This window comes from Mastigoproctus giganteus, chromosome 1 (assembly GCF_048544385.1).
Source record: "Mastigoproctus giganteus isolate SK-2022 chromosome 1, ASM4854438v1, whole genome shotgun sequence".
NCBI classification, from domain to species: domain Eukaryota; kingdom Metazoa; phylum Arthropoda; class Arachnida; order Uropygi; family Thelyphonidae; genus Mastigoproctus; species Mastigoproctus giganteus.
This window is the reverse complement of record NC_143575.1, coordinates 209,868,024-209,892,801: the sequence shown is the minus strand read 5'-3', so window position 1 is coordinate 209,892,801 and position 24,778 is coordinate 209,868,024. Positions and strand designations below refer to the sequence as shown.

The 24,778-nt window shown below is 36.6% G+C and overlaps 1 protein-coding gene across 1 annotated transcript in view; it reads left to right on the top strand.

The window, feature by feature from the left end:
• Positions 1-5,672: 5,672 nt before the first annotated feature.
• Positions 5,673-24,778, top strand: part of LOC150091489 (nephrin-like) — a 115,687-nt gene continuing 96,581 nt past the window's right edge. Inside the window, exon 1 of the mRNA XM_090384176.1 lies at positions 5,673-5,924. Within this exon, the coding sequence (XP_090240302.1) occupies positions 5,837-5,924 (88 nt within the window). The 5' untranslated portion in view covers positions 5,673-5,836. The remainder of the gene's footprint in view (positions 5,925-24,778) is intronic.

The window sequence follows — 24,778 nt, the reverse complement described above, 5'->3', positions numbered from 1 at the left end:
TGTTATACTCTGGCACGACCACCAGGTCAAAGGAGTTTACATTAATTATTTTGATAATGAATACAATCATTGACCGTATTTAGCAGTTACGCAGCTTGGACCACGGTCCATTCAAAGCGCGTGTAGGTTTTAGGTGCATCAGCAACTGACTCCATATTGCGCCGTATATAATGTCTGTAAACTGCGCGTGTTCTGTGGTTTATTTACTGTTTTCAAGACAAAAAAACAGTGTACCCCGAACTGAGACCAACTAATTCAGCCACGTCGTGAAAAATACCCATAAAAATTCCTTGCGTCATTGACGGAATTCGAACTCAGGTGTTTTCCACCCGGTGTGGGGAGGGGACTGAGATTATACCAACTGTACTACCCACAAGGGCGAAAATACGTGTACTTCTGTACCCTCGTGCTTGGCCACTGGGCTACGTCGGGCTCAGTAATTAATCAAATTAAACAATATTATTAAAGAGGCCTGTGCGCTCTGGATTCATTATTATTGTATATTATTGTGTGACACAGAGCGAAACGGAAGACAATAAATAATGACAGGTTTAATACTAATTGTAAAACATATATTAAATACATACAGTATAAAAGCTTTCGGTTATTATGGTAACCTTCATCAGTCAAACTGACAGTGTGGAACATGAGGGCGTGTACTGCCAGTCATGTATATGAAACTGCGTGGTTAATTGTTTGATGTTGAAGCCTGTGGCTGTGACGTATGTGAACGTTGCCAATGTCTGTCATTCATCAAAATACTGTAGTTGCTTCAATAATAGGGTGGACACGACATCCACTGGTTCTGTTGACTGAGTTATTAGAGCATGTGTTCAACGACTCCAACCAGGCGCGTCGCTGGTAGTGGCGGGACCTATTTACAATCATGACATCGCGGTGCGGGTCAATGTCGTGGCAGGTTGACCAGAAGTGTTCGGCAATGGCCGAGTGTTCTATGTCCGCTAAGCGGATGGCTCTTTCATGTTCCGAAAGACGTTTGCCGAGTCGTCTCCCAGTGTCCCCGATGTAGCAGCTAGTGCAGTCACGGCAAGAGATGCAGAAAGTTGCGATCCCTCATCTCTAGAGTGAAAACACCGGTTCTCACCTTACTACAAAGTGGTCTAGTCTACCGCATCTCTTGCCGTGACTGCACTAGCAGCTACATCGGGGAAACTGGGAGACGACTCGGCAAACGTCTTTCGGAACATGAAAGAGCCATCCGTTTAGCGGACATAGAACACTCGGTCATTGCCGAACACTTCTGGTCAACCTGCCACGACATTGACCCGCACCGCGATGTCATGATTGTAAATAGGTCCCGCCACTACCAGCGACGCGCCTGGTTGGAGTCGTTGAACACATGCTCTAATAACTCAGTCAACCAGTGGATGTCATGTCCACCCTATTATTGAAGCAACCATTTTGATGAATAACAGACATTGGCAACGTTCACATACGTCATAGCCACAGGCTTCAACATCAAACAATTAACCACGCAGTTTCATATACATGACTGGCAGTACACGCCCACTGACGAAGGTTACCATAATAATCGAAAGCTTTTATACTGTATGTATTTAATATATGTTTTACAATTAGTATTAAACCTTCATTATTTATTTTGTCTTCAGTTTCGCTCTGTGTCACACAATAATAATGAAATTTAACACTATTATACTACATTTGGAAAATTGTAAGGTGCTACTTCTACCTATGTCCAAGCAATAAACATAAAAAAATAAATAATAAATAAATTGTACAAACAATAAAAACAAAGAACAAAATAAGCTGAGGCCAATTCTCACTATAGAGAGCATAATAGTGCAGAATAGCAAATACAAATAGCACTACAACAGGTAAAACTGCAGCTGCGATTAAATTTTTTCAAACATAGTTTGCGTGTTGGTGACAAGCAAAGCATAAATCCAGAGAAAATGTCTAGAATCATCAGTATCTTTACAATTAGTTAAGTAGTTGAAAATGGCAATTTCTGATACTGAAGCGTCCTTGCCATTCTTATTATCCATTCTTTCCAGGTCCCACGATGCCCTTCACAAATCATGTGGGATGCGAGCACCGAGCGAGGTCAATTCCCATTTTCAACCCCAAAGAGATGAGGTAACGAAATGAAAAGTAAATTGGCATAATAAATAAGGAATGCGGCATAATCATAATACCTCCCCATTCTCCACGTTTAGTTTACTCAACCACTTTGAAACTCTAAACTTCTGTCAATTCGCCATGCAGATGCCTAGTTTCTGGACTTGGGAATAATACCACCACCTTTAAATCATAATTATTTTGTTTATTTTCTCTGTGGAGCATTCAAGAAAGTCCATATCCTTCCTGAAGTGGGATTTCCACACCAATATCCATTAGTTAAGATGCGGTCCAATCATTGCGTTATATGTACAGTACAATAGAATAATGACCTCTCTATAATATCGAAGTTTCTGTACACATCACTAACAATACCCCATATTGCAGCGTTACTTCTAATTGTCTTTCGTCATAAACTTCCAATTAAACAAGTTAATTAAAAGAAAGAATTATTTAATTATACTTAAATAAAGCTTCTGGTAAAAAACAAATTTAAAATTATTCCCACAAGTAATTGGTTAAATTTTCTAAATACAAAAACTCGAGCTAAATCAAAATTTAAAAAATTCGCTCTGCGATCCAATAATAACTAGATTCCATGGAATCCGAAACGTCGCCATTCATTACGGAGTTTTTAGCTCGTGCATTGTAAACTACAACCCCTTTTGCATATAATAAAATTTACTTCATAACAGTTCCCATGGTTAAATCGGTATGTGTAGTAATATTGGATTCACATTACTGTAATTCTTTATGAGCAACTACATAATGCACTTCTCTCAACATATTTTAAGGAAATTATTCCTCGAAATATTTGCTAGGTTATATATAAAATCGTCGAACTGCAATTACTTTCAATAAGTACTTATTTTTTACGATCTCAGGCTGATTTACTTTTCCATATTTCACATATTGCTTGCTGAAATTGCTCTGCTTCAAATAAAGAATCCATCTCTATTGCGGCGTAACGAAAGGTCCCACAAACATTGAAATGAGGTGGGCATCCCATCTTACTTCTCTAGAAGGACATCCTAATCAGTTTCACTTCGGGCTCTACGATTTTTTTTCCAATTCCACAGTATATACTCTATATATTACTGACTGTGTGGTTTGGTACAGATTTACATTGCTCTGTCGTGAAGTTTCGCTTTCTCTTCCAGTGAAGAAGATTATTTTACATTACCTCTCTAACCCAAGCGTAGAGATTCGACGAAGTTCATGACGGGAGAAATTATTTAGTTGTTACTGTGATTCTTCAACTTTTTTCTTGACAGCGTTGGCAACTCGTTCCTTACATATTAAGAATCTGAAACCTCCCCTAGGTTTCCTGAAAGTAAATCAAAGCTCGTGACCTTCCGTCCTGAACAGTATCTTAGTTTGGATTGAAATTCATTCAAGCTGGTTTCCTGGTACAGCAGTTACAGGAATTTTGGTCATTTATCCCGAAAAATAACTGCGATGAAACGATTCTATAAGATCAGCAACAACATTGTTTGAAGCGCTTTCTTTTTTTTTTTTAAGTTAGTAATTTATGTTTTTAAGTACGGTATATAAAAACGTTACCATAAGCATCTTAATTGATCTCATCCGCGCATTCGAAAAGAATATTTTTTAAAAGATTTTGTGTTCTAATATTCTGGCCCAATAAAATAAAACTACAAGATTTATTGATTTGTTTCCCCTTTTCCAAGTTTCACTGTTCACACTGATGACCAAATCGATATAATTCAGGAATGTGAAAATCTAGTACACAAATAGTTTTCAGAATCGCCGCACAACGTTCACAATTGTTATTACAAACATCGTTCAACCATTAACAGCTGCGTACAATTGATCGTAAAATGAGATTATTTCAACCAGTTATCCAATCAAAGTAAAAAGGGGAAACTTCATTGTACTAATAGCTCACGGTTTCCAGAACCTTGTGTGAAGTATGCCTTTTTATCGAATGTTTGGAATTCAAACACAAGCGTTACTTAGAATACGAATAAATAAGTTATTAATTCAACTTTATAGTGATACAAATACATTTTCTCAAATATACAGAGTAGTAATCGAGTTGCATTAAAAGTTTGCTGTAGGGACTATGAACTACTGCCATTAGCAGCATCTGAAAATGGATAAAATCCAAATATTGTTAGAATATCAATAATCATTTGATATTTTGTTATTCAAAAGGGCTGATCTGCTGGTAAACGTTGCTCCTAAGCGGTGGCGACCTATTGGGGACTTGTCTGGCCCACTGAAGTAAATTCACTCAATTGCACATATACGGGGAAGCTGATATGCGATGATCAATTGTTTTTCATGTTTTTCAAAAGTATAATCTATAATTATACTTTTGTTTGTTAAACTGCCAGCAGTTCTGTTCCGAGTGTGAACTGAGTGATTACGATGTTGGGTCTGCAATATTCTAAGCAAATTGGTTGTTGTATCAGCGATTTTCATAATAATGATTAATGCTAAATAAGTTGTAGACTGTTTATTAGCATAAGAAACTCCTTAAAAGGAAAAGTTAATATCAGCTGTAGTGAAAAAAAAAAAAAAAAAAATTCCAATCCATATGCAAAACGTGTGTGTGTGAAAGCCAAAAATATTGGATCGTATTAAGCTAATATTCTCAGGCATTTCAAGATTCTTAATTAAAGAACCCAAAGTTCGATAAATTCTCGTTTCTTTCCGTACTTGTTCAAAGCATGTAAGTTCGACTTAGTGAGTGCTGACGTTAAATGGCCTCTAAAGTATTCAGTGGCTAACTTTTCCAATTATCGCCTTGTCGCTGCTTCTCCATCTCTTTTATCGTTTGCTGCACGGCGCACTCCCGACTTTACTTACTGCAGAGGTCATACTGCGGCAATGTTCAGAAAACAAAATAAAACAATCTTATTCCCTCCTCTATTCCTACCATGGCGCCGCCAGAATTTTAAGCCTGGTTAAGTATGTGGGGGCGGATAGACAAAAAAAAAAAAAAAAAAAAAGGCCAAAATTATAGATTAAAAGAGTTTCATAATTTTTAAAACGATTTGATTGCTTATTGCACGTACATAAATGGGGACGAGGTGTAATTTGGGTTGGTGTCCTCCCACCTCTTCCGGTAGTGGCATTTCTGCTGCCCCCTCCGCCTTTTCTCTCACACGAGTGGGTGTTGGGGTGTTTTTCACGGACATCGTCTACCACTAAAATATATATTTGTAGAATCTAAAGTAGCAATGCATGCTGCTAACAAAAAGGGGCCGTTTAGTTGCTTTGAAGAAGTTGAGATATTAAACTTCTTTTTTTTTTTTCTTTTTTTTTTTTTTTTTGTCGCATACACCCCACTTTTTTATTAACTAAAGACAAGCTACACAAAAGGCATCGGATGAGAGATGGCGAACTCGTTTTTAATATCTCGTCGCTTTTTCTGCGGTGTATTCTATCTCGCATCCTTGCCTCTGACTGATGACAAGGATTGTGAGCAATCAATTCGCGCGCACGCGCCACCATGTGCGCGAACACGCACACGCACGCACATACTCCCCCTCACGTGCAGTAGTGGATGCAGTCTCGAGGTTCTTCGATCGGCAAGCCCAACATACATACGTCACAGGCTGACACCAGACCATTCCGGCTCATTGTTCTGCGGAGTAGCGGACTTAATACGTGTCTTCCAAAAGCTCGAGCCACGAGGAGGGCCGCAGGAAATATGCGGGTGGAAAGAATTTGAGGGATAATCCAAGTTCTACCGTCATCGGCGTTGATGTTGCCGTTTCGAAGATGCAGACCATGGCTGGATGTTCTATGGGTCCTATGTTACTTAATGATCTGCGCATTCTCCAAATCGACAGGTAAGGCGGGAAAAGAGGCATGTAAATAAAGATTTCACACTAGTGTACTAGTAAAATATAAGATTAACTCTAAATTTATTTAAATTTTAAGCCTATGAGGAGTTTTAATAAGCTGTATACAACCAGATCAGCAAACATCTCGATGGTACACTTCGATTTTACACTTCTCTTGAGAAAATCCTGACATTTTTCGTGGTCGCCGGAGCGAATTGACACTGTGTGGTGAGAGAGAAGTTTATAGAGCGACAACTACGATGGTTGATATCCTCTCCTTACAAACTGTTACAGAGTGTGATATAAGTGTATGTTTAGTGTATTTAATTTTTTAAACATAACCACAAGTTTAATTTGTGATGTTTTGATTTTTGTTATACGGATTCCAAAAAAATAAAATAAAAAGCCAATACTACACATACCTTAAATTCACCTCATACTAAATGAAAGTTTTTCGTTACGATACTGCTTCTCTTTTTTTCTTTTCTTCGTAATTGTTTAAAATCGGTCGTAAGTATCAAGTTGCCACCTTGTAAGTAGAATAAATGAAGTTGTGACAAAATAAAGATACTTCTCACGCCAGAAGTGATAGATGAAAGAAGGAGAAAATTCGATAATGAGATAATTACTCGATTTTGATGACATATTTAAATAATAACATCGAATTCTATGAACCGACAGGCAGACGAAAGAGAAAATATTAGACTGGTAAAGCGAAGATAATATATATATAAACTGGATACTGCATTGATTTTATTTTGTATAAAGAAATAAAATGAAAGGGCCTGAACTGGACAGTCGATAAATATTTGCCATCTTAATTATGCTTAATATAGCTTAAGGTATTTTAAGACACTTTAGTGTTACTAAATTGTCTTGAAATTAGATTCGCGGATTGTCGTCTGCTCATTTCAGTTAAGGTTAGATAATTTTCGTTGAGTTTCGAATCACTCGAAATCGCCATAGGCTGATGATACAATATATTCTTTGAATTATTTTAGAATGAAATATAGTATACATTAATTTATTTTTAAATTTCTTGTGAATAATTTATATGAACTTTAAAATCAAGTAAATTGGACGTAAACTCTCTGGTTCCGACATTAAGGAAATAATAGATCGATGAATTATCAAATTACACTCTCGCAGCGAACGAAATATTTCTCTTAAAATGTCAGCAAAGGCAAGCAACACCAAAGCTTTCGTAGCTCTTAATTAAAAGGAAACGAGTGGCAGTACCGTTGCATCTATGCAAAATTTGATTTGTTGTTTAAAAGCATTGCAAAGTTCATTAAATTGTTTATAATGTAAATAAGTGCGAATTGAAGGATTTTCGTACCTAGAAGATTAATACCATGTCAAAGTTTCATATCTGCAGTAAAAACAAGGAGAACTTGCAGTACCAGTTATTTGATTGGTATGAAAATAATAGTGAATGCTAAATATACTCACACGCTGTAAATAACCTACTTTTATTGTCTCGTCTAGAGAAACAATAATTCAGAAATATTCTTCTGATTATAACCGATAACAGCTCAGTTTCTCGAAATGGGCCATGCGATGATAACTGGAAATTCCCTTCATTTCGTTTTAAAGCTTCTTTAAAAGCAGAGGCATTATCGAAACGAAATGCCTGTCTCTGGATTTCAATTTCTTTAATTAAAATATTTAAAAAAATAAAAAATGATAATAAAATAGCTATCTGGATTAAAAAATATGAACTAAATCAGATGCTATTTCATAGTTTTTTTTTTTTTTTTCATTTAAAAATATTTTGAAAAAGAAATTGAGGATCAGGAAATTAAGTATTTCATTTCAAATATTGTGTATGTATCAATACAAGCTAAAATGAAATTAGTTTTCCGTTATCTTTGATAGATTTAATTCTATCGATAAATAAATCCGTTATTGGTTTAATTTCGCAAAAACTAGTATCATATAATTGATTATAATCACTATTTTAAAAAGAAGAAAAAGGGCCTGAATAAATATTTTAGGGGAACGAAGGGATCCTCTTACCTAGAATGGCTTAAGTTCTGCGAATTGCAGCGTCCGGAGACTAGACACCCGCGAGCTGATCTGATTTAGGTGTATAAGGCCTTGAATGGGTTGAGGAAGCTCAATGCTGATGGGATTCTTCTTCTTGCTCAGATCAGGGGGGGGGCATAAATTTAAATTGAGGAAAGACAGTTGTAGAATAGATATACGGAAATTTGTCTTTGACCAGCGGGTGGTTAATTGCTGGAACAAACTTCCATCTATCGTGCAAGTTGATAGCTTAAATAAATTTAAGGAGGAAGTGGACAAACTTTTAGAGGGAATGGATGTGTGAAGTGTTTTTTTTTTTTTTGGCTGATGTTACATAAGTTTGCTTTCTTTGATTCACATACCCTTACTACTACTGCTACTACTACTAATACTAGTGATTAAAATTTAAGGAAGCAAAGTTGCACGTCGTTATTGACAATTAATTTAAAGAATAGAAAAAAAAAAAAAACCATCTGTTAACGGTGTAGCGATATATCTCTTATATCTACAAGAGTCCAGTAATACTGCGAAATATTTTAACTGGTTGGCTCAAATAAGAATGAGATTTTTTTTATTACTAACTTATTAAGAACCATAGGTATGCGAAGCAACTATGGTTTTGTATTTGAATTGGAGGATAACCAATACCAATCGCACCACTAGGTTACTCAGTATTCAGTGTCATGCCTGAGAGAGAAGTGCCAAGTTCTGTTGCACAGAGCGTTGTTATAAAGCATGGGTGACCAATCTTAGTGACCCTGAGTGCCGCACAAGATAATCTTCATAAGCTTAAGAGCCGCAAGCTTTCAAAGAGAGTGCATGGATTTTATTAAATAAAATTTACGTATGCAATAAAATTTACTTTTCAGTTCAAGTTTCATTTAAAGTTATGATTACACTTCGTTAAGAAGATATTAACTATATTTTAATATGCACTTAATAAATAAAGTAAGATATGAGGAAATACCATTGCATAACCAGTCGTAAAATGACAAGGAAAATACAGTAAATGAAAAAAAAAAAAAAAAAATGGAATTGGATTGCCGTGGCTGAGTGATTACACAAAAGTGCATGCTTTTAATAACATGACCGTGGTTCTAGCTTTCATGACTACTAAATACGTTATAATATTCTAGTATTCTCTTTATCTTGTGAACTTCTCTGAACTTATTGTGGTTGTTCCGGAGTGTAAGCAGAAAATTTGTTTATTTGCTTTTGTAGCCATCTTCACAGCATGCCCTCACGAAGGACTATATAAAGAGTAGAAAAAATAGGTGTTTTGGGAGTTAATCCATGTCTTTCCCAGCAGTGAAACAATGTATGCATAAAGTCATTAATTGTTTCTCGGAATTTTTATTTTCCTAAGGCAAGACAGAGCTGGTCTACATGTAATTAGAAACTGCACCACTTTCTTGAAAAATGCTAACTTCCACAAGTATTTTTCATTAGAAAAAATGTGGCCTAAATAGATCTTTGAACGCTGATTCTAAATCTATTTTCGGTTTTAGCATGTCTAGTTTGTGATTAGACCAATTACAAAATCATGATGAAACTGATTGCACCATTCATATATGTGTTCAGTCAACCTACATGGATATTAGTATTATTTATTTATTATTATTGTTTATACATTCATATTTATGTATTATTATTATTAGTAGTAATGGCAAATGATGCAAGAAAGCAAGCTTATATAAAAAAAAAAAAAAAAAAAACAGTTCACCCATCTGTACCATCTAAGAATTTGTCTAGTTTTCCCTTGAACCTATCCTTCTTATTTAACCCACTTCCACAACAATAGATGGAAGTCTGTTCCAACAATCAACCACCAGCTGACTGAGGGCAAACTTCTACACTTCAATCCTGCAACCATCCTTCTTCAACTTGAATTTATGCCTCCTGTTGTGTGTATTCTCAGCAAGTGGAAGAATACCATTAACACGCAGCTAACTCAATCCAGTTAAGACTTTAAACACCTCAATCAGATCTCTTCAGAGGTACCTGGTCTCGAGACGCTGCAATTTGCAGAACTGAAGCTTTCTGGGTAAGAATACCTTTTGTTACCTTCACCAATCTGGTTGCCCATTTTTTCACCCGTTCCAGTTAATCTACATCCTTCCTAAAGTGAGGTCTCAATACCTGTATACAGTACTCATGATACGACCTAACCGTAGCCGGGTGAGTAAAGTGCCTGCTTGGTAACCTAAAGGTCGCGGGTTCGAATTCAGGCTTGGATCAAAGTACTGCAAAAACCTTGGGAGGTGCATTATGGCCACAGAAGCTGATGCGCCAACAACTACCAAAAAAAAACCTCACCGTGGTCTAAATTGTTTCAATATAGCTATGTCCTTTTTATTTCATAATTTGACTATTTTATTAGAAATTGTTTCAGATAAGATGCGGTGAAGTACGGAGACACCTTCATTGTCATGCCTCGAAAGTGTAAAAATCACCTCAACTAATTATATTATACTATTATATCAAAACGGCGTACAATCATGACGGATATTCTGAAAATTTACCAATTATACTTTGGCTGCCTTTTAGGTAAAAAGAATAAGGTGTAAATACCACATGTTATATGTACCGCTTGTTCGAATGGATTACATGACTGGTTGAACAGAAGAAAGAGGTCAGTGCTGTTTGCCATACCGAGAGGCGTTCTATCTGGAGGGAGCCCAAAGTCCACAGTGATTATTACTTTTGTAATGTGAATGTAACTGGATTCTGACGGAAGTATAAGCACAAGATTGTTTACCCGAACCTGGATTCAGCGATAAGTCCAATCCCTCATGAATGATATTATGCCAACTCCAGTACCTTCATAGCACGGACTAAGTTCTTTAGAAGGCGAAATGGAATGCAATGAAGGTGCGATTATGATACCTGAGAACTTCAGCCGATTCTGAGCATACCCGATGGAGAGACATCGGAGCCGGATTTTTTTAAACACTATGAGTTGAATGACCTCATTAAAGATCTAGCCCTTCAAAGATAAAGCCGAACTTCTCGCTTCGAGACGAAAGCAGAAACACTTCGTTAAGAAGAACGTCAAAGTGTCTCACTATCGAAAAACAAATCAAGTTCGACATTCTTTACAGTAACGGCCTGCTCTGCTGCTGCCATAATATCAGTGGAGTTTTTAGGGAATTCTCCAAGTGCACATTACATCCGAATGGCACCTCTTCATCGACTCCTCACAACGAAGTTTGAAAGCTGTTCTCTTGTAGAATGGGAAAAAGTTATCCATCCCCACTGTCCACGCTGTTCATCTAAAAGAAACATAACATGAAGCAAACACCAAAACAACAGTCGTCAATGGAATATTTACGGTGATCTCAAAGTGATTGGTATGTTAATGGGCATTCAAGGAGAGTTCAAACAATATTGTCGTTTCCTATGCCTATAAGACAGACGTTCTATCACAGACCATTACATCAGGAGTGAATGGCCTAAAGAAGCATATATGAGCCAAGAAGGAGTAGTGTGCACAGGACCGACGAGTGGTGGGGGAATAAGAGGCTGCAGTTCCCGGGCCCACAATTCTTCAAGGAGCCGGTCTAGACCTTAATATTACATATAAGTAATTAAAGTAATTTTGGAGAGTGCGGACATTGTTCGTATGGATTGGCCTGACCGTTCCGACGATCTAAATCCCATCGAACACATATGGGACGCTCTGGGCAGACGCCTAGCGGCACGTCCATACCCACCAGAAAATGTTCACCAGCTGAAAATGGCGCTGACAGAGGAATGGATGATGTTACAGCAAGAACTTATCAACAACATTGTTCTAAGTATGGACAGGCGGTGCAAAGCCTGCATCGACATATCTCCTACTGAGTACCTCCTCTTCCCTTTGTTCCATCTTTGGCAGTGATGCATCTGTATCATGACAGCCAGTGCTATGTTGCCATTTTTGAATAAAATCCCTCTGTACCGTTTTGTTTCCGTTGTTGTGTCGGTGTTGTTTCCTTCATCATTTCTATATCTCACGAGGTTCCTTTGGTATGCTTTTCCCATATCCAGGCCACTCCTATGAGAAGCTACAGGTAAAAACTTGACTGGTCCTTAAATTTTGCACACCAGTGTATTAGAACCGTGGTACACGGCAGGTTTGCAAATAGCTTTGTGGTAACTTTTGTGTGACCACAGTTCTCCCGCATTTCAGAAGCTGCTCTATGACAAAGATATTGGATGTCTCTGAAAATTCATTTCTCGCATTCATTCATTGAATGAATTCAATCAATGAATGCAAGAAATGAAGGAACAGCGACATCCAATTTCTTTATGTTATCGAGCAGCTTCTGAAATCCATCTTTGTATGCGTAAGAAGTGTAGTTATGCGACAGTCTGCGCGGGTCGCACAGTGGTATTGTCGCCGTCCTCCCCACACCGGGTGGAAAAGGCCCTGGTTGGAATCCTCTATATGACGCGAGGAACTTTAATAGGCTTTTTTTTTCTTTTTTTTTTCACTCCGTGGCTGAGTTAGTCGGTCTCAGGCGTAGATAGCAAGGTTTCCCCCCTCCCTAGAGAAAATTTCGTCCAGAAAAACACAGGCAATTTGCAGACATAATACATATATGCAAGAAATTACCGAGTGACCCTAATATAATAGTTTGGGGTTTTTGTGGTTATGCGACATATGACAGCAATCACATTAATAGTGCGAATGTAAGAAAACCTTGATATGATGAATGACGAGCATGGGTAACGTGCCCATTGAGACATTAAGGCAATGGAAAGTCGCTATCGAGGTTTCTGGAACGAACTGTTGGCAGACTACAGCTGTATATTGTACCGCGATATTCCTGACAAAGTGTACCAAAAGAAGTCATCGGTCAATATATACGTATCTTTTTTACAATAGTATATAAAGTGTATTGGCGCCCTCGTGGGTTTCGCAGCTGGTATAATTACCGTCCTCTCCACACCGCTTGGAAAAAGAGTCCGAAACCTGTCAACGACATCAGAAATTTTTATGATTATTTTTCAAAATATGGCTGAGTTAGTCGGTCTCAGGCGAGGTTTGCATGGCTTTTTCTCACTAAACTCGAGTTTTTTGTCCAACGGAAAATCGACCACAGAACATGAATAATTTACAGACATAATACATACGGCGCAATATGGCCTAATTTGTTTATGTGCCTAACATTCAACAACAACAAAGTGTTTTGGATTTAAACTGTAACAGCGATAAAAAAAGTAATTGTAACAAGTGTTACAATTACTTTTTTATCGTTGTTACAGTTTAAATGTGTTTTGCAAGAACTTATACTGATATTATATAGAATCATATTACAAAAACTACATGAGGTAGAAAAAACCCAGAGCACATTTGAAATCAGCGTGCCAAAATGATTTAGAAAAGTGTGTTTAAATCTTTGATGAAAAGAAAATTTTAATATTGTTGACCAGTGAATTATTTTTAATTTTTTCATGTTCTTTTAATCAAAAGGATTGAACTTTTATCAAATTAAATTAATTTTTCTCTGGGATCTGCATTTCAAGTGTCAAAGAGTAGCATGTGACTTATGAGCCATGGTTTGGTACAGGTGTTATACAAATTTCATAGAACAAAAACGTAAGACTGGTTAAACATTTTTTCTAGATATAAAGCTTAGTATTACAACGAATATTTATCACAGTCACAATTGTATAAGTGGCGCAATACCTTCATTGAATGCCGTGAAAATGTAGCAAACGAACTCCATGCTTATCTATGAAATTCTGTGACCATTCAGGGTAATGAAAATGATCAAAAAGGTTATTTCCAAAATGATCGGAGGATACTGGCTCAAGTGTCAATAGTTGTATATATCAATTATAGGCAGTGTGGAGCAACTCATCCACAAGAAGTTAAAATTTAATATCTGCACTTCGGTTAGCTAAGCTTCTTTTGACAGAACAAAACGCGTCCAATTCTAATTCTAGCAAACAACCGCAAAACTTCTTCGTAAAAGGCAGTCAGAAATTATTAGAAATTTTTCTAATAATTTCTGACTGCCTTTTACGAAGAGCAAAAATTTAGATAAAGAGGAAGACTATCCCGAGAAGTAACAATGAACGCCATAGCCTAGTGATCAGGCGCGCGGGTGCGTAAGTACACATGTCTTGAATGACCGGGGTTCAAGCCCGTGACTCTGAATAGTGATGTTTCTTGTATTCTCTTTGTCTTGTGATCTCCGTTTGTTGGTCCTGGAGTATAAACAGAAAGTTTATTTGTTGGTGATTTTATATCATGACCTTAAAATTCCTTCGTGTAAAATATAACTTTCATTCAATCATGCTCTCGTGGATAATACAGTTGGTAGAATCGTTTTCCTCCCCACACCAGCTGGAAAAGACCTGAGTTCGAATCTCGTCAATGATAGGAGGAATTAGCAAATTTCAGGCAAGGGAGCATGGTTTTTTCTCCCGGAAACTCTGGTTTTTCGTCCAGTAAACATAAAATCTACCTCAAAACACGCGCAATTTACAGACATATAATATATACAGTAACATATGGCCTAAGTTGCTGATGCACCTGAAAACTCTGCAGCAACAACATTAATCAGCTAACATAAGATTATTTTCTGTAATGGTTATACAAACATGATACCCTGGCCATTTGGAAGTTGCCGTAAGTTTCATGAGTATGCTTTCTGAAATTTCCAAATTTTTTATTCAAAGAAATTTCTATCCTAATAATTTGTTTATCGTATTATCCAACGAATATAAAATGTTAGATTTTTATTGGACATTTCTTTGCACGCAAGTGTTACAGTATCTTGTGGGGAACCTCTGAACTCTACATCAGGCATTGTATATAGGTGATATTGTTAATAGAGAAAAATTAAGATCAAAACTTTTGTGTGCATGCAGTAGCAACATAAGTCCTATTATTTAGCTTAATATTTTCACTTTAGGCCCACACAGATCAGATCCTGTGTATACAATATGATCAAAAAGTTCCTAAAAGGTATTTTTAAAAAATGTCACTTATTCAGGGAAATTCCATGCTATCACCCCCCGAAGTGGTCTCTTTGAATATTTATACAGAGCGTCCAGCAGTTCTGCCCTTTGGGTGCAAAAGCCAATCTCCACTACACCGTTCTCCAGACATTTCATAATACATCTCTCATTCCCCTTTGTACAATTTCTTTGACGAAATGCTAATTATAGTTTGGCTCTGTGGAACAAATTCTTGGTATACAGTCAAAAAATCATAAAAAAAAAAACAAATTGGTCTTTACATTCAGTTTGGAACCTTTCCCCCCCCTACTGCTTGAATGTGCAACAATTTCTGGCCAAGGAGTCTTACATATATAAATTCTGTTTATACTCCGGAACCACCAACACGGTCAGAGGAGTTCCCAAAATACAGATAATGCGAGAAACAGCACGGTATTTTGCAATCACGGGCTTTAACCCCTGTCACTCAAAGCACGTGTACTTATGCGCCTCGCGACTGACCTCGGCTACAGCGGCCGTTTAATGGTTTATGTATTATACAATAGACATTATTTGGTCTAACTAATTGCGATATTTTACAACAAATGTTTAATTTAGGCCTTCCCTAGAAGGAAACACAAATCACTATTTTTATTTTACCAAATATGTAGCCACCCAATGGGATCCACAGCCTGCTAGGCTTCATTTTTTCTTTACATTTACTACATTAATTTTATCCATATTTACCATATTAATTTTATCTACATTTACCACAATCTTTTGCTTAACACAATTCTCAAGTAGTAGGAATCTAACATAGTGTCTGTAACATAGTGAATGTAACTAAATTTTAAAATCACAAAAAGCAATAATTAAATTCGAATATTAGTTAAAACCTCTAATAATAATATCAGAAGAGGGCTGAACTATTTTAAGTCTCTACATTAAGAATTAGTTTAATTTCTATTTTTCCTAATTAATATCGTCTCCTTTCAATAAACCATTCCTGACTATTTGCTGTGAAATAGTCAGTGAAGTCAGTCATAAAAGTCAATGAAGCGTAAAAAACCTTCTGTTGTGACCAAAAAATTTGAAAAGAACTATTTTCCTCTTTCACGTTCCAAACTTTCTCTGACCCTTTTCTTGCTCTTAGGATTTTCAAACTTTTCAGTATTGCACGACTCTTGCTCAGTCGTGCAATACTGGATCCAACTGTGATGACTGCTGCTTTTTCCTTCTTAATTAATGGTGATTTCCCATTATCCATTGAATAAGCCTTCCTATTATTGACTCTTGGTTTCACTCTAAACCAGCTTGCTTCAATTTATATATAACTGCTTTTACAATTAACTTACTCCTTCACAATTAATAACCAAGTGCAGCGATCGAAGAATTTGCGGTGCGATTATATGTTGGCTATAACAGAGTGGCTGTTATTCTGCTTGTCTCGTACTGTACTCCTCAGAAGTCCATTGGCTGGGCGGCCGTATAACACGCCATTAGAAATTCGATAATTATCATACAACTCACGCTGAACGATCTCCTTTTCACGAAGATTGTTTTTGTTGAGAGAGAGAGAGAGTATATGTGTGTGTTTTAAGAGCCAAGTAGCTAAGGTCATGAAATGTCAGTAAATTGTATCTGTACTTGCGTGTATAGAAGCAGAAAGAGTTTGGGTTGAAGGTAAATGAAAATAAAACGAAGTTTATGATTACAAGTAGGAAGGAGAGACAAAGTACCCAACAGATCTGGCAAACAGCGAAGCATAGTTTCAATTGAACAGAATCCTTCAAATATCTGGGAGCTATGATTCAACATGATAGCAGCAACATTTCAGAAATTCAGGCTCGTCTTAATGCTGGTAATATATGCTATTTTTCCCTGCAAAAACACCTTCGATCAAAACTACTCTTTGGAAGAACGAAATTAGTGTTGTACAAAACAGTGGTACGGCTTGTCTTGACTTATGCTAGTGAACCATGGGTGTTTGACAAGAAGGACGAAAATCTTTAAATGTGTGGGAAAGGAAGATATTAAGGAAAATCTTTGGCCCCGTAAAAGTCGGGGAAGAGTGGAAAATAAGGACAAACCAAGAGCTGAAGGAACTGTATGGAGAATGGGATATAGTAGGAGTGATAAAGAGCTCAAGACTTAGATGGGCAGGCCACGTGATATGAATGGAGGAAAACAGATGGCCAAGGAAAGCAATGGAAGGGCAACCGGGAGGAAGAAATATGAGAAGAAGACCGAGAAGGAGGTGGATGGATAACATAAAGAACGACCTACGACAGCTTAGGTGAGACGATGAAGAACAATGGCCAGGAAAAGAGACAGCTGGAGGAAAATCATTGAGGTGGCCAAGGTTCTACAGGACCGTAGCGCCGTGGAGTAAGTAAATAAGTATTTGCGTGTATTCTTTTGTTGTTGATTCTCTCTCTCTCTCTCTCTCTCTTCTTTTTTTTTTTCTGGATCGAAGTCTCCGGAGATAAAGCCATGATTAACTCTCCCTTCATGCTAACTAACTTGGACACGGTGTGAGAGTATAGCTATCGAAGACCACGAGGGCATTTTGGCAATAAAAGAAGTAATTTTTTTTTAGCTAATATCAATATAAAAACAGATGAATGTTGTCCCGCACTGTTTTTGTTTATTTTTCGATTATTTAATTTATTGATTATTTGTTTATTGATTATTTAAGCTAATGACTTTTTTGGCAAACAGTGAAGCATAGTTTCAATAGAACAGACTCCTTCAAATATCTGGGAATCTGGGAGCTATGATTCAACATGATAGCAGTAGCATCTCAGAAATTCAGGCTCATCTTAATGCTGGTAATAGATGCTATTTTACGCTGCAAAACACCTTCGATCAAAACTTCTCTCTAGAAGAACGAAATTAGTGTTATACAAAACAGTGGTACGACCTGTCTTGACTTATGCTAGTGAAACATGGGTGCATAACTAGAAGGACGAAAAATTGTTAAGCTAAGAAATTTCAAAATTTGAGCCATTTAACAAAAGTAATGGGCATTTTCAAGAATTCTTTAGTGATTTAATTGTTTCGGTATTTCAATTACTAATTTTTCTATATTATTTAATAACTTTTTTCATTAATATGACGAATTATTTCGATGTAGGAGGAAACAAACAAACAAAAAAAAACTTCAGTGCCCGTTCCTTCGACCAGATAACAGAATAACAAACAATAAGTCAGAAATCTGCACTGATTTTGATAAATTAAATTTTATCCTGATTCGCCAATAAAATAATTTAATTTTTATTACGTTTAAAAGTGTTTTTTTTCCCTTAAACCTACTTATAAAAGCCTCTAAAAGTCTTCCTTTCATTTAACGAAGCATATTCACCTGTTCTGGAGCACGTTGATATCATGGGATCCCCATCCTAACAATACCTTTCGAATTATGTTTAGCGAATTCAAGTTAATTTGTTATCTATGCTACAAGAACTATATGAAATATGCACCAGAAGCCATTTAATGCGGACAGGGGGGAAAAGGAACTGCTTCTGCTATGAGCCCTAGCTCAAAACACAGCCCTAAAATTTACTTATATTACACTTTACTTAATATATTCTGGCAAAAATTATTTGTAATTTACATAGATGATACTTTGTATCATCTGCAAAAAAGTCGAAAATAAATAATGGAAAATTTAAAAAACAAAATAAAATGCTTATGTAGAAAATAAAATTATATACAGTAAAACCTGCTCATATATTAATGCCATATACAGTATTTTACACGTTTACCGACTACATGATAAATCCAAAAAAAAAAAAAAAAAAAAATTACAATTAATCTAGGGCAATAAAACTCTGCCCAAACCCGATCTCCTGCTTAAATGGGCCCCTGATCATAATCATATTCACATCATTTATCATTATTGAATATTCGTATTGAATTCCTGTCATTACGATTAGATCTTAAGCGGCTTAGTTGTCAATTTATTCAAAATCTCTTTTACAATCATATTAACTTAACGTGACTTTTGTCCTCGGTCTCAATTTTGGTGCCTCGATTTAACTTTTGATTTAATTTGGCCACTTCCACTAAAAGTAGCCGCAGGTAGAGATGAAGGTGATTCTTGCACTACTTCTATTAAAATGAAGGTGATTCTTGCACTACTTCTATTAAAATGAAGGTGATTCTTGCACTACTTCTATTAAAATAAGCAGTGGCCTGGAGCGAGGGGTGCTGGGGGTTTCAGGGACTGATGGCAGTCATCGTGAAACAGTTGGGTATATGGGATGTGTTAGGTAACTAAGAATAAGAATACGTGCATGTATACCAATGCTAGAAGTATAGTAAATAAATTTGATGAATTTGAAGTGTTGGTCAAGACATCAAAGGCGGATATTGTTGGGATATCAGAAACGTGGTGTCATATAGATAATAGGAATGCAGAATTGGTTGGGGAGTATAATGTGAACAGAAAGGATAGCAGGATAGGAAGGGAGGAGGTGTTATGCTATTAATTAAGAAAAACATAAAATGAAAAGAAGTACATCCAGTTGATATAGATAAACAGTGTACTGTTGAGTCAGTTTGATGTGACATAAGCACTGCGAAAGCAAAAATAAGCGTAGGAGTGTGTTATAGGCCTAATGACTCGAATGAGTACAATGAACAATGTACACAGAAATAGAGTGGGCTAGTAAATCGGAATGTCTTATAATGGGAGATTTTAACAAGTTCCAGATTTTAACTGGAACTTGTGGATTGGTCACTCGCACACTAGTAAGACTTTTGTGAATTTATTGGATGATTGTTTTCTGCAGCAGCATGTTCATGCAGGGGTGGGTAATACTCTTGATCTGGTTATCAGTAGTGATCATTCGTGTATTAAGAATTTGCAGATAAAGGAACCACTAGGTGGCAGTGATCACAGTGTACTGATGTGGGATTTACTTAAAGATATAATTACCATCAGGGGTAAAGGAAAGGGTTTTTGCTTCCGTAAAGGTGACTACAGTGGTCTCAGACAGTTGTTTAAATTCTGTACAGTGGGACCAACTGATGATGTTACCAACAGCAAATTCTAAGTGAGAAGCATTCAAGGAATTAAACTTCGAAGCTACTAAACGTTTCATACCTATTAAGAAATATTGTTCAAGGTTTAGGCCTAAATAGTTGTCAAATGAACTAATGGGACTCGTTCGTGACAGAGAAGAAAAATGCATGGGATGCATATAAAGTATCAGGCGATACAGAAGCCAATGGCAGATATAAGCTAGTCTGTAATCAAGTCACAAAGGAGGTTAGGCAGGCAAAGGCAGATTACCAGAAATCTTTCGCAAAGGATGCTAAAAAAACAGCAAGGATTTCTTTACTTATATAAACTCTAAAAGGAAGGGGGTTGAATCTGATTGGTACACTTGATATCGATGGTTCGACTGTTGATGATCCTGCTCAGAGAGCAAACAAACTGAATGAGTATTTTTCATCTACATTCACACATGAGAAGTTATTAAGGTTTGAAAATGCCAGAAGGTTATCAAATTGCAGAAAGGTGCTTAATGATTTTGTAATAACTAAGAGCAAAGTGGAGGAGAAATTGTTGAAGTTAAACATAAGAAAGATACCTGGGGTGGATGGAATCTATCCAGTTATATCAAAGGAGGCGACAAAGGAAGTAAGCAAACCCTTAGCCATAATTATGAGAGCATCCTTGGACTCAGGGGAGGTCCCCAAGCATTGGAGATGTGCAAATGTATCCCCAATTCACAAAGGGGGATCGAAGGGTGGCACGAGTAATTACAGACCAGTTAGTTTAACTTCTGTTCCGGGTAAAATAATGGAGCCACTGATTAAGATGCATTGCAGGATCATCTAGACAAGACTGCAGCAATAATTCAGACGCAGCATGGGTTTGTTAAGGGAAAGCCTTGTCTGACAAATTTGATTTGATATTATGATGTGGTTACAAAAGAACTGTATGTAAAAAAATAATTTTGATATCATATACTTGGATTTCAGGAAAGCTTTTGACACTGTTGCGAATGGAAGACTACTATACAATTTGGAGCAGAATGGTATTAAGGGTAAGTTGCTACAATGGATAAAAGGATGGTTGAGTGGGAGAAGACAGAGGATGGTAATCAATGGGTGCTGCTCTTCGTGGACTAGTGTTATTAGTGGAGTCCCTCAGGGTTCGGTGTTGGGTCCACTGTTGTTTTGTATATTTATCAATGATATTGATGAAGGTATATCAGGCTTAGTGTCGAAGTTTGCAGATGATACAAAAGTTGTCAGGATTATTAATAACAGTAATGGCAGTGTACTACTGCAACAGGAACTAGAAAATTTTGGGCAGATGGGCTGAGAAGTGGCAACTGAAGTTTAACATTGACAAATGCAAAATACTGCATATGGATAGAAGTAACTCCAGAGAAACATACGAACTGTGTGGTACTACACTTAAGGTGGTAGAAAATGAAAAAGACCAGGGAGTAGTTGTGCAGTCAGATATGAAGTTTTCTGAGCAATGCAGATAGGGTGCCAGGGCAGGTCATGGGTTTTGTCAATGTTATACAGGAATTTTGCTAGCAGGGAAAAGGAGGTGATTGTCCCTCTGTATAAGGCAATGGTCAGGTCACGCCTTGAGTACTGCGTACAGGTCTGGAGGCCTCATTTTAGAAAGGATGTAGATTTGCTTGAGCGTGTACAGAGAAGGGCAACAAGCTTGGGGAGGGGAACGAAGGGGTGCTCTTACCAAGGGAGGCTTAATTTCTGAAAATTGCAGCGGCTGGAGACTAGGCACCTGCGAGGTGATCTGATTGTGGTGTATAAGGCCTTGAATGGATTGAGCACGCTGAATTCTGATGGGATTCTTCCACTTGTTCAGATTATGAACCTAAGGGGGCATAAATTCAAATTGAGGAAAGATAGATGTAGAATAGATGTGCGGAAATTTGCCTTTAGCCAGCGGGTGGTTAATTGCTGGAACAAACTTCCATCTGTCGTTGTGGAAGCTGACAGGTTAAATAAATTTAAGGAGGAACTGAACAAACATTTAGAGGGAATTGTTTTGTAATTTTTTTTTTTTTTTGGCTGATGCTGCATAAGCTCATACACTTGCTTTCTTGCATCACATGCCACTACTACTACTACTACTACTCCCACAATAATAGAATATTTTCATTGTCAATGAACTTTTAACCTTTTAGTCTATGAATCCCCCCAAGCTAGCAGTTTTCCGACCCACCTAACACTGCCTCGATAGCATCAGCAAATATTCTTGCACCCTTTCTATTTAAGTGTATCCCATCCCTGTAGAAGCAGTCTCTCCTGTTAACAAGCACAGACCACGCTGAAAAAAATTCTACCCCTTGAGCCTCGCACATTCCCTCTAGGCCCGAATTGATTGACAAGGCTCTCATCATGTACTCCCTCCTTGTTTATTGAGTTATTGCGCTTTTCAGTCATTTGTATACTGTACTAATTTTACATACATTACAAGTATCAACTAGACACTGTTATTTGATGAAATAAAATAAAAAAATATATTATTTCCTTCTTTACGACTCATATCAATAAAGTTTTTCACTTTGAGTCATTTCGCTTCTTCCTTCCACGCAACACGTGTTTGCATGTGGCATATTGCATTATCGTTTGATACACGATAAAGACCATATGAACTGACTCACTGGCTCACTATGACCATCATTACTATGTGGACTCTACTATGACCATAAAAGTAGTCGATGTGAAAAAAAAAAACAAAAAAAAATCATTTTTATTGCAGGCATAGATTTTAAAAATCCGTTATCATTCATTTATTCTTTAGCTAAATACATGATTTACACCCCATACAGCATTTGTGCTTGAAGAACATGTTAATAAGATCCTACAATACCGATCAGTTAACAAGCAAAATATTTTATAAGATTTGTTAATTAACATGCATATTATACATATTATTATGTAATAAATATATTATCCATCTCAGTACGTATATTATTCAGTTAACAGAGCTGTGGAGTGCAATAACTCAGTGGTTCAAATCCGCTTCGACAGAATTATTTAAATCATTTTCGCTATGTCAGCAGTTACTTAAATATATACGTACATTACTTTATTAATTTTTTATTGGAATATATTACGTATGGCAGTTTCGTGGCGCTGTGGTCGCATTCTGTATCAGTTTACGTTTGTCTTTTGTGAATTATTAATTAAAGTTTTAATTATTTTACAGCCGGTTTTGCACTGTAACAGTTGATTATACGGGAACTGTTTCTGTCAGCCTTCGTGATCAGTGCTTTCTGATCCTCAGATAAGTATTTTTTATCTTGATTACACCAGATTTATATTCGTTAGGCCTAGTTTCCTTCCACACCACGGCTATGCTAACTAGCTTACATGCTAGCTTCATTTACTGCTGACATAACGTAGTGACGTTACATTCATCTTATGCACTTTATTCGCGGTAGATTTTCTACTGTTTTAAAGCTTATAGCCCACTAACTTACTGCTTTTAAACCAGTCGAAAATCTCAAATAAACAATGTTACATGTCCAGATTGTATTTAGGTCTACTCACAAAACAACCAATTTTATTTTAAATGTGGCAGTGGGGCCTAATTCATGATTTTATTTAATGCCTTTTCCGAGTTAAGTGAATCGTCTAACAGTACTGATTCTTGCTCATAGCCAACGAATGTATTTTTATTTGTAGTTATTAGAAATTGTGAAATCACTTTGTGTGAAATATTATTAAGTTCAAATGATATAGTTCGGGTTGCATCGTACCTTTCAGCAAATGTTTTTAATCTTTGAAAGATGGACTATGTATATATAAAGTGATTTAGCATCATAGTCTTAGTCTTTGAAAGATGCGCCTTAGTCTTTGAAAGATGTTAAATGCAAATGACAAACATTCCAGTGCGAATTTTATCAGCTCCGTCACATCGTTCCTACTTTATGTGGAGCATTATTCTCTCTCTTCAACTTAAAAATAACTTTTTAAGGAATTAGAAACGATCAAATACCACAATGCCCCATTTCTGCTTTGCTGTTGAACTTAGTAAACTTTTAATATATTAATGCTGGGTTCAGCATTAATATATTAAATGTCCTATATTATAATGCATCCACATATGACATCACCGGCACAGAATGTTTTCAATTTCTTATGCAAAGTAAATCTACTATAGTAGAATCTCCATGAACAGAGGCCTGCCTTTTCCTAGGCGAAATTGTAATGTCTGTAATCCGTAAACATCTTATGTAAATATAAAAATATAAAAGTACTGTACATCGCTTGTGGAGACACAACCTAATAATGCCCTTGCTTTGCACGACTATAAAGGATTATAGCAGTGGTTTTCAACCTAGGTGCCACGACACCTTAGGGCGCGGCAACAACATTCCAGGGTGCCACGTAATTTGTGTTTAAGTTACTTAAGCATATTTTTTTAATTTACATATTTATTTTATTATTAAAGGAACATCCTTATTATTGTGTTCCATAAATCACAATGATAGTATTTACATATGTTAACTGATCATTCTATTTACAATTCCAAAATAAAAAAATACAAAAACTCCACATTATAAAAGATAACAGTTTCATTACATACAGTACTGTATTACATTACGGTTAACTTTTGTATATATCCGAGGAATAAACAAGGAGTTACCTTTTATTCAGTCAGTAGGATTTCTTCTTAACGAACTCTGCCTATGCGAATAAATTATAAAACGATACGTTAAAATAATATTAAAATAATTTAAAACTTCTAATGTGTTCCTCACTATCAACTGACCGGGTAGTCTAACACCCCAGGATCAGAGTGGTGAACCCCAACCCGACCACAGAAATATCAAACCCCCATGCAATCTGATATTCGGGTGCCACTGAAGTCAAGTGGACCCAATTTCAGC